General features: G+C 54.1%; 1 protein-coding gene across 1 annotated transcript in view; it reads left to right on the plus strand.

Annotated features, from left to right (window-relative positions):
* Positions 1-11,102, plus strand: part of RNF115 (ring finger protein 115) — a gene marked incomplete at its 3' end in the record, with an annotated part of 36,813 nt that overhangs the window by 376 nt on the left and 25,335 nt on the right. Inside the window, exons 2-3 of the mRNA XM_014959590.1 lie at positions 7,624-7,682; positions 8,834-8,885. Of these exons, the coding sequence (XP_014815076.1) occupies positions 7,624-7,682; positions 8,834-8,885 (111 nt within the window). The remainder of the gene's footprint in view (positions 1-7,623; positions 7,683-8,833; positions 8,886-11,102) is intronic.

An 11,102-nucleotide genomic window follows, 5' to 3' on the forward strand; every position in this document is an offset into this window, starting at 1 on the left:
CCAAAACCCCCCAGGAAGAGGGTGACACCCATTGCTTGGGGGGGTGACGCTCCCCCTCCCCACCCCCTGCAGAAAAGGGCTCTCAAATCCTGCTGAACCTTGTGGGGGGAAGGTGCCCCCCCCTCCCCTGTGTGGGGAGAAGGGTGACACCCCACAGGAGCTCTGAGGACAGGCTGACCCACACCCCGACATCTGTGGGGCTGCAGGAGAGGGGTGACCCCTCTGAGCCTTTTGGGAAGGAGGAGACTGCAGCAGGAGCTGGGGGGACGGGGGGAGGGCTGCATGTGGCCCCCTCCCAGGTGTGACCCCCAACCTTCACCCCCTAATTGACCCCACGAGGGGTTCTTCATCACTGCTGTCCCCCAACCCCGAGGGACTGAGCCCCCCATATCTGGGGAGCCCATATTGGGGGGGGGGGAGCAGGGAGGTGACAGATCCCTGTGGCCCCTCAGCAAAGTGGGGCTGGGCTGGTGTGACTTAAATATTCCCCCCCCGCCCCCCAATTTGGAGGGTTTTGAGGATGAAAGGCTTGGTCTGTGATTGCTGAGGTTGGGGGATGATTTTGGGGGGGGACAGGACTGGGCTGATGCTCCTGTTCCCAATGGTATCTTGGACCCCATTATCCGCGGGCTGAGGCTGCATCCGAGTGGGATTTACTCTCTGCCCTTGCTCTGCTGCTGCTCGGGGACCCCGTTATCCACGGGCTGTGGCTGCATCCGAGTGGGATTCCCGCTCTGCCCTTGCTCTGCTGCTGCTCGGGGACCGGATCTGTCACTGCGGGCGCTCGGGGCTCTGCAGGCAGGGACTTTTCAGCTGCATTAACCCAAAAAACTTCATTTCTGAGCGGTTTTCTCTGCTCCTTTGCTGCCCGAGGGTGTTGGAGCCCTCCCTGTCCTTCTCTGTCACCGAGACAGGAGCGAGGACACACGCAGACCTTGAGCCCCTTCCCTGATTTCGGTAAAATCCAGGCAAACGCAGCGCCGTGGCCCCTCAGCAGCAAGAGGGGGGCACCCAGGGCCCCGAAAGTGCTTGCACCCAGTGAGGACCCTGGTGTAGTGGGGGCTTCTGCAGGTGGGAGCATCCCCCCCGGGTTTTATCCTGCTCTGACGGGGTGGAATTTGGGTATCTGCATCCTGATCCATCCCAGCTCCCCTCCTCCGGAGCCGGTAGTTTCACCTTGGGGTGCTTCTTTTCCCTCCCATCTCCCAGATTTTGTTCCTTTCTCTCTTTATTTCTTTTTTCACACCGTTTCCATCCATCGTTGGCTCCAGCACTTCACCCTCCAACCTACAAAATGTACTTTGTTACAAGAATTATGGGCCAAAAACCTGCTTAAACCCCCTCCATCCCCAAGACTCGGGCTGGTGCCTCAACAATCCTTCTTGTTTGTCCTGGGAGTCAAACTCCAGGTCTGTGCCACGAAACACCTTTCCCTCAAACCTCCACAAAGGTGTTTTGTTTGTTTGTTTTTTTTTTCCTTTGCTGGGATTTGACGAAAACGGTTTCTTCTGCTTCTAAATGGGGGAGCCCGGGTGGACCTGGGTCCTTTCTGCTTTGCGTGGGCATTAAAAGAGGTCGCTGCATCCTCTGCCCAGCTCTCCCGGCGCGTCTTGTTCCAGTTTCTATTTCAGGAGCTCCCAAAAACCCAGCTCGGGGTCGAGGCCTCGCCGGAGGCTGGCGTTTTGCCTCTCGCTCCCTCCGGGCTCCGCTCCGGTTCCTCTCGGAGCCGGTTGGATTTCGGTGGGGACCAGCGTGGTGGAGCTTTCGGTGGGTCTAGAAATGCAGGTTGTGATGCTCCGGGTGTTAAACTGTCTCTTCGGAGCCGTGGTAATGAGTTGCTTTGCTCTTTTCAGATCTCCCCTCGACTTTGGGCCGGGCCCCGGGGAGGGGATGGGGACAGACGGGTTCCTGGTGACCTGCTGGGGACCGTCAGTTGTCCCCAAACCTGTTCCTTCACATCATCCCTTTGAAGGGAAGCGTCACCAGAACTTCCTTCTGCCGGTCCCCGGCTCGGCTGGGAGAGGCTTTCGAAACCTTCACTCGGTTGCCCAGATGTCCTTTGAGGACCGTGGTGTCACCTGGACCCCCAGCTGTGGGGAGGAGGTAGCCATGGGGCTGCTGTGCCCACGCTTGCAGTGGGGTGACCTTGGGAGCTGCTTTTGCTGCTTCCCCTTGGTGTGTCCTCGGAGGGTCCCCTCGTGGCTACGTGGCCATCACCCTGCCTTGCAGGAGGAGCACTGGCCGTGCACACCCCAGTCTGCCCCAGTGCTGATTTCTTTTGGGCCAGTAACTCCGTGCCTCAGTTTCCCTCCAGCAGAACAATTACTGGCTCCATGGGGGGAGGATCTGCAGAACCAAAAGCCATAAATTGGGATGAGCTGGACCCGTTTGCTGGGACCAGGACATGGTCCTGCACCCCTGACTTCTTTTTCTCTCGCTGCAGACAAATAACTTCCCTCCCCGTCTTTGCCAAAACAAAACAAAATGCTGAGGGCACTGGTTTGGGGGGTTTTTTAACTGCTTTCACCAGGATAATGGTAACCTCAAGTAAAACCCTGGCTGCAGATTGTCCAGGAGGTTGTTCTTCGTACCGACCCTCCTCTGAGCAGGAGAATCTGCTCATGGGGCAAGATTTAGAGGTGTGGGGGCACTGACTCCCTCCAAAGCGGGCACGTAACCCCCAGGGTTCTCATTGCCGTTGCTGGGACCCGGTGAGGGCTCCCAGCAGAAGGGGTTTAGGTGCCTCCCAGAGAGGGGGTAAAGAGGGCACTGACTGAGCTCCCTCAAACGTGGGACCTCTGGCACTCTTGGGGCGGTTGGGGGCTGCCTCTGAGTTGGCAGGAGCCTGTAGTCCTTATGGAAGGTTGAGTTGAGATGGTCCTTGATGGGCTTGTGTTGGGTCTTGGCAAGGTTTGTGTTCCGTTGGGTCTTTGACGGGCTCCGTTGGGTTGTGTTGGGTCTTTGATGGGTCTTTGACGGGCTCCGTTGGGTTGCGTTGGGTCTTTGACGGGCTCCGTTGGGTTGCGATGGGTCTTTGACGGGCTCCGTTGGGTTGCGATGGGTCTTTGATGGGCCTTTGACGGGCTCCATTGGGTTGTGTTGGGCCTTTGATGGGCTCCGTTGGATTGTGTTGGGTCTTCGATGGGTCTTTGACGGGCTCCGTTGGGTTGTGTTGGGTCTTTGATGGGTCTTTGACGGGCTCCGTTGGGTTGCGTTGGGTCTTTGACGGGCTCCGTTGGGTTGCGTTGGGTCTTTGACGGGCTCCGTTGGGTTGCGATGGGTCTTTGATGGGTCTTTGACGGGCTCCATTGGGTTGTGATGGGTCTTTGATGGGCTCCGTTGGGTAGCGTTGGGTCTTTGATGGGCTCCGTTGGGTTGCGATGGGTCTTTGATGGGCCTTTGATGGGCTCCATTGAGTTGTGTTGGGTCCTTGACGGGCTCCGTTGGGTTGCGTTGGGTCTTTGATGGGTTGCCTTCCTTGCTGCCCCAGCAGCCGGAATGCAGCCCTGGTCTGATGCCCGAAATCAGCTGCTGTTTAACGCCGTCCCCTGCCAGCAATTTCAATTTGCTGTGTGTGGTGACACTTGTCCTGACAGGGCCACGGCAGAGCTCCTGCAGTGCCGGGTGGCCTCTTTTCGGCCCCGTTCTGCCCTCCAGAACGCAGCCCTGGTCTGATGCCGGAATCGGCTGCCGTTTAACGCCGTCCCCTGCCAGTGATTTCAGTTTGCTGTGTGTGGTGACACTTGTCCTGACAGGGCCACGGCAGAGCTCCTGCAGTGCCGGGTGGCCTCTTTTCGGCCCCGTTCTGCCCTCCCCGGAGGCGGTGGGAGGAGGATGGAGTGATGCCTCTTCTCATCCCTGCCGTGGCTGGTTTTATCCCTGCTGGGCTCCCGTCCCCGCCGAAATACCTGTCCCCACTGAAATATCCTGGCTGCTTTGCTGGGGTGAAGCCCGAGGGTCTCCGCTGGGAGAAGAGCTGTTGGAGCTTCACGTTCCCTTCCCCTTGAGCTCTGGATGGAGGCTGAGGATGATGGACCTTCCACCCGGTGCCAGACTCGGTTAAAAGCTGCCACCCCCAGCGTTTGGGTGATGGAGTTTCCCCTTGAAACGCTTGAATTGGGTGAAGAACCCTGAAGTGGAGTCAAGGTTAGGATGTGACGGGCCCCGTCTGTGACACCGGTGACAACGCCATGAATATTTATAGCGAAGGTGTGTCTCTCAAACGGCTCAGTCCTTGCTCCAGGGGGGAAGAAGAAGCAGCAGCAGCAGGTTCTGAGGTCGGGTACTGGGGCAGAGGAGACAGGTTTGTGCAGGAGGGAGCAGGTAAGGGGTGTCCAGGGCCTTTGATGTCACCTGCCGTCTGCTGTGACAACTGCTTCGTCTTCTCTTGGCAAAAATTTTTTAAAAAAACCACATATAAGGGATTTTGGTGGGTTTTTTTCATGAAATTAGCTGTCTTGTGTCACCTGAGCCCTGGCTCTTCTTTCTGAGAGGGATAAGGGACAAGGTGTCCAGGGCCTTTGATGTCACCTGCCGTCTGCTGTGACAACTGCTTCGTCTTCTCTTGGCAAAATAGTTTAAAAAAAAACACCTATAAGGGTTTTTTTGTTTTTTTTTTTTCCATGAAATTAGCTGTCTTGTGTCACCTGAGCCCTGGCTCTTCTTTCTGAGAGGGATAAGGGACAAGGTAGTGACAGACGAGATGTTACTGAGGTTACTTTCTTCTAGACCTTCTTCTGCTGAAGCATCTCCTGAGCTGGAGACCGTACCTGCGGTTGGATTTAAGAGTCACAATCCTCCAAGAATTTGCCTTTTTAAAGACACTTTATATTATGCTTCTCAACACCCTCTGGCCACAGCCTCCACGTAGCACGAGGAAAGTCCTTGGATGGTAAAAATCCGTGTCGAGGGGAGAAGCTGCCTCAAGGAGGACGTGGGGAGAAGGTGTTGAGCTCCCAGGGTGAGGGACACGGTCCTGGCTCGTGTGCTGGTTCCACAGGGGTCTTTTCCTAACTGGGAGGGTGGGAGGTGGGACTGCCTGGGTGCACAGACCCACAGACCAGAGGCTGAAACACCAAACACCACCGAGTCCATCACTTCTGCCCCGAGGTAGGACCAGGTCTAGCGACGTCGCTCCCACCAGAGGTGTATGTGCCACCTTGTTCTGGCTGCTTCGGAAACGAGCTGCTTAATGAGCCTGTGTCTCCCATCAGCAGGGCACAACGGGCTCCTGTTGGGCAGAGCCATGGGCACTGAGGGCTCCTGGTGGGATTTCCTTTTAATTTTTCCTTTTGGGAAACGCTAAGCACCAGGTTGAAGGGAGGTGGGAGCCACAGGATGCTCTTGTTCCTCCCCAGAATGGCTTTTTCTTTGCCCTGTGGCTGGATCTCACTTAGGGAATGAGATCCTTGCGCTCACCCTGGTCACGGTGGTAATTTTTGGGGATGTGGGGCACCCCCTGAGCTCCTCCTTTGGAGGGGGCTCCGTCAAAAACCCTAAACCTCTGGCAGAAAGCGGGGAGGGGAGACGAAGGGCTGGTGCCTCTCGGTGCACGCGGTGGCTCTGCAGTATCCCACCCGCCTCCCCTCGTCTGTTCTGGTTTCCCTTCTCCCTCCCCCCCATTGCTATTTATCCCAAATGCCATTTTTATCTCTCTTCAGGCTCTGACTCTACATTCGAGCTTCTGGGCAAGATGCTGGTAATTTCCATACAGATTATAACAGGGGAAAAAAAAAAAAAAAAAAGAAAAAGCAACATTCAAAAGCTTCCAGAAACACATCGGACCCGCAGCGTCCCCGATGGCACGGCCCGCTGCTAAGTTTAGAGAGGAAAAAAAAAAAAAACAACCCACAAAAAACCCAAATCGTCTTTCTAATGTGGTCGTTTTGAGGCGGAAAATGCTGGAAATGAGCGAAGGGAAGGACTTTTTAGGCAGCGCAGAATGTCCTCCTGGTTGGGTATCGCTCTGAAGCCTGGCGGGACGGTGTGAAATGAGGTGGTACGGTGTGAAACGAGCTTTTTTGACCCCTTATTTTAGTGCCTGGCTTTTGATTCGCTTGGTATTCATTTCTTTTTGAGAACCACCTCAAAAAGAAGCTCCTTGCTTCTAGTTTGCAGTTGAAACCCAGCCTCTCTGACGAGGGACACCTGAGAGCGCTCTGCCTTTCACAGAGCCTTTTCCCACCCTGAAAAAGCTCTTTTTTTCCTTCTTCCCTTCATTTTAATTTTTATTCAGAGGTGGGTCCGTGCTGTACCCCCCCTTTTCCCAGCCAGGCAGCCGGGTTTGCTCTCCCTGGGGGGATTTAGCCCCTCAATTTTCTCCTCCGCAGAACCCAGCGCCGCACATCCCTCTTCCAAACCCACGTGTCCTTTCTCGTCGGCCTCACAATTCACGGATGCAAAGCCGAAAACCCCAGATGGGGTGGGTTTTGTGGTTTTTGTTTTTTTTTTCCCCCCCCCTGTTTTTTAAGAGCTCACCACCCATCAGTTCCCATTATGCTCGCCGCTGAAGCTCTTTTGAAAAATCCACCACGCGTTGGGCTGCCCTAAATGGGCCTTTGTGAAAAATCCTGCGCTCGACCTCTCCCGTCGCGGGCTTGGGGGGGGTTCCAAAGGTTTGGGGAGCGAAGCTGCTGTGGGCAGCCCCCCCCTGCTGTGCTCTTCTCCATCCCTGGAGCTTATGTGCCGTTCCCAGAGAAATTCAGATTGGGTGGGAAAAGGATACGGAGCCGGGATGGGGCGGCGAAGTTTGTGTTTCATGAAAGCGAGGAGGAAGGAAAAATAAAAAAGATGTGGGTGAATTTGGAGCTGCTTCTGCAAAGGGGTTGTGTTACGGGGCCGGGAGATCTCTCACCTGTGGCCCGGCTCCGGTAACGCTGCGCTGGGAATTCGATCGGATCCCCGAGCTCGGCGGGACATTGGGAATTCAGAGGAGGAGCTGGGTCGAGTGGAGGAACTGGACAGTCTCTTATCTTTCCTCTTCCTCGTCCGGCTCCGGGTCTGGGCAGCGGGATTGGACACCGAGGGCTGGAGGCTGTGGTTCCCGGGACGCTGGGAGGGTTTTTATCTGTGGTCTGGGAAGCGTGAGTAAAGAAAGCGAGACTCTTATCAGGAAGCTTTTATTTTTGGACATAGAAGCCACAAATCACGGGCTGGAAAATCACTGTCCGGAGCGTGGGTTTTGGGAGGGCTCCGTCTCCTGCTGTGGGATGGGATGGGGAGGGAGTATGTGGAGGTACTTTTTGGTTTTGCTCTAAATTGAAGCAGATCCACAGAATGAAAACTGAGGAACTTTTCTCCTCTAAAGAAATCTTCCCCGCTGCTCCTAAAAGCTCTTGCTGCCCCCGTGCTTCCCTGCAAGCAGCTCTTCCACCCGCCAGTGCCGAATCTGGGATCTCCGCGTGGCCGTGGCTTTTTCTGTTCCACAATTCTCAATTGGGGTTAAGAATTTTTGCTGTAACCACCCGGCTTCAAAAATCCTCTTAATGAAACCGAAACTCTGGTCTTTGAGGGAGGCGGAGATCAGGAATCCATGTTGCCCTCCTGGAACTTTCACTTTTTGAGCTCTTTTTCCCCCAAATGGCAAGTTGGGTGGCTAAAACCAGTTTCTTCTTGTCTCCTCAGGAATACACTTGCCCGAGATGTGAATCCGGCTTTATTGAAGAAGTCACAGATGATTCCAGGTACCGTAGCCGTGGAGGCACCACTTGTTTTACCACACGCTCACGTTTCTTCTGGGTTTGTAAGATGTCCGGTGTAAAGCTTCTAAAAACTGTGGAAAACAAGGATAAAATAAGGAATGCAAAAGAAAAGCTGTACATTAGTGTGAATTTGGACTTAATACTGGATGAGAAGGAAAAGACAAGTGGCCATTGGTATCGTGCTAGAGCCAGGCAGAAGGGCTCAGGGAAGACTTCCAAGAAAATGGGAGTTGTGAATTAAGGTTCCTGTGAACAAAAGCCGCTTACGGGTTTTTGAGGCTTGTTTCTTTGCTCTGTGAGAGTGAAAAACGTTATTTTTTTAGAACTCAAGCTTTTATCTCAGTGAGTCGCCATACCTTTTTGCCCCTGTTGGCCCCAGCGCAGGCTCCTGACCATGTCTCCAGTTTCACAGCTCAGGCCGAGAGAGAAAGAAATACCCTTTTTTTGCCTTGGATTTAGTCATTGGTCACTCAGCAGAACACGCTGCCGGCAAATTAGGGATCCAAAATTATGCCTTTTCAGTCCTTACTATATTTGGTCTTGAGTAATTGCTGAGAAAACGGCTTTATTTGGGTTGAGGGTAGGCAAGATGAAAGGACACCAGCGGTTACGTGAACCTTTGCTCTCTGAGACTTCCCGCAGCAGGAATTTGTGGAGGGGGAGAGGAGTTAATGTCACGCTACGTCCTCTTCTTAAATATAAGGGTATACCTGTCACTTAAGGCAAGGCTGGAGGGGTCCCGTGGGGCGCTCAGCACGTGGTCCTGTTTGCAGAATGCTCCATTTCAAGGACGGCCTTGTAGGCCTCGTCGTAGGCCTCGTCGTAGGCCTCATCGTAGGCCCCAGAGGCGGCCTTGTCGTAGATCTCCTCTTAGGCAACTCTTCCAGGGTCCAGATGGTTAGAAACCAATTTTGTGGATAGCATCCACGTAAACAAGCCTTTTTTTAGCTTCACTAGTCCTCTCCCGTCCCCAGGAGTGACTCGGCTGTGTTGGCACGGGCGGGCTGGGTTTGCTCAGCCCTTTCTCTCTCGGCCCACACGGGTCCATGGCGCTCGCGTTCGCTCCTGTGTTTAACCCGGACGGGGAGCTGCTCTCTGGAGGGGATGACACTCACTTGCCTGTTTTCCTTCAGTTTTCTAGATGGCAGCGGCATAGACGACGGCCCTTCCACACAGTTTGCAGAGGTGAGTTTTGCTCTCTTGCTTTTGTTTTCTTTTAAAACTAGCCTTGAAGAGGTTTTCAGTCTCAACTCCAGGTGCAGTCCGTGAAGGCATCTTCACTTGCTGCCTTGGAAAAAGGAGAGTTGATCTTCATAGGAGTTTTCAGGAACTTGGCAGGTTTTGAGGAGGCTCGTGAAGGCATCTTCACTTGCTGCCTTGGAAAAAGGAGAGTTGATCTTCATAGGAGTTTTCAGGAACTTGACATTTTGGGCCGACCCTCTGGGCGCTGCCAGCAGTTTGCTCACTGGGCAGGGCAGGAAAAGAAGGAAAGACACCCTGGCCCCTGGTGCTGGCAGATGCTGGATGGGTGTCAGTGATGCTTCGCCATCCAGGGAGGGTGTTGCCCGACTGCCCTTTCCTCCCTGCTCGTTGCTGCTCCCAGTTTTACCAGAACTACGACTTTCTAAAAAGTCCATGTCCTGTAATTCAGCTGCGTGGAGCTCGGAGCAGGGGTGGCAGGGGCTGGAAGCGTCTTCTTACCCCATTACCTAAAGTCTCAAACAGCCTGAGTCAAACTGTGCAAATACTCACCCTCAACTTGTGCTGTGGCCTCTCCTGAGTCACCCCGGGCTCTGGCTGTGCTGGCAGTTCCTCTTCCAGAGCCCAGGGAAGGCTCTGATCTCAGGCTCTGTTCCTTGGGGCTTTATTTCCCTTCAGAAAACAGATGGGAATAAAATTTCTCTGCGTCTCCTCTGCCCGTCAGCCTTGCTCAGAGATCAGGTTATTGAGGAGATTTAGGTTCCTCAGTCCTGCCAGAAGAACTTCCTGATGCTTTGAGTTGCAGCTCCTCGGCCGTGGTCATCCCTGGGTAGATTTGGGGGGGCTGCCCTGTTGCTGAGCCCCCCCTTCACCCGCTGCAGTAAAGCCACCACCTTCAGCAGCCAGAAAGAGGGGGCACCAAATAGCTGAAATTCCTCTACGGCTTTGCTTTTTTGGGTCTGGATCCCTCCTGTTTCCCTCCACGTTTCCCTTCTCCTCTTCAGCTGGATCCATTTATCTCCCCGACAAACCCTTTTATATCGCTCCTCCCCAGCCCTGTTGCCCAGAACGTGCCCCTGTTTCGGGGAGATAAAGTGATCTCGGCTTATAGCCCACGTGAGGCTTTACAAAGAGCTTTGGGATGCTGCCGCATGAAAGAAAGGCGCTATGTAAATTTAAATGGCTTTTAGGATTAATAATAAATGAAAGTCTTCTCTCGGCAGCCTGGCTGCAGGCGGGCAGAGCTGTATCTTGATCATAACCAGCAGGAGAACAAGCAGAAGCCTCGTCTGCGGGGTATTAATGCGGAGAAGAGGTCATGAACTTGACTTCTCCCTTCCCTCCGATACCAGCTCGAAGCAGGGGATGGAAGAGACATGTAAAGCGAGCTAATTTGCTGTGAAATGGAAATGAAGCCACTCTGATCCTGTCGTAACGCGTGCTGAGGGTCTCGTACGGATAAGAGGAGAGCAGCCCTGGTGTTCTGCTCTGTGGTGCTTCGTTCCTGCAGTGAATCCGAGGGCACTGCTCCTCCTGATAGCACTTTTTTCAGGCCTGGGGCACATCCAGTGTGAGCAGCACGTGGCACACGGGGGGTTTCTTGTCTCATGCTCCTTGTTTTGTTGTCCTACAATTATTTTTTTTATTTCTTAAACCCATGTGATAATTCTCCAGTGCCCTCCCTCAGCTGTTAGTTTAAGCCGTGGGCGAATTGTGGAAGGAATAAAACCAAATGGGTTTTTGCAGGTGAGGGTGGCCGAGGGGGCTCTTGGCTCTGAGCTGTGGCTCAGGATGAGGAAGCTCCTGGTTCCTGGGTGTTTTCCTGCACCCCATGGTTTCTCCGCAGTGGGGTGTGTGGCCAGGATCACAGAAATCTATTGGTGACCCCCTCAGCAGCTCTTGATTTGTGTCCCTGCTCCTCCTCGGGGAGGCTCAGGGCTGACAGTTTGACTTGGTCAAGGAGCTGGTGGGGGTTTTGCTCCACCAGCAGCAGGTGGATGGGCTGTAGGGCCAGGAAGTAGCTTTAATTGTGTGGAGAGACCCAAAATGTGTGAGACCTTTAATTATTGGCCGTTTCAGGCTGCTCTGTCCTACCGTGTCGGGTCCATGGAGCCCAAGAGACAGGAACCCTCTTTCTTGGGGCTGTATTTGGGTTCTTTCAGCCACATCCATTTGCCACCCGTGGCTGTGAGGACCCAGAGC

Source organism: Calidris pugnax, unplaced genomic scaffold, assembly GCF_001431845.1.
Source record: "Calidris pugnax isolate Ruff unplaced genomic scaffold, ASM143184v1 scaffold460, whole genome shotgun sequence".
NCBI classification, from domain to species: domain Eukaryota; kingdom Metazoa; phylum Chordata; class Aves; order Charadriiformes; family Scolopacidae; genus Calidris; species Calidris pugnax.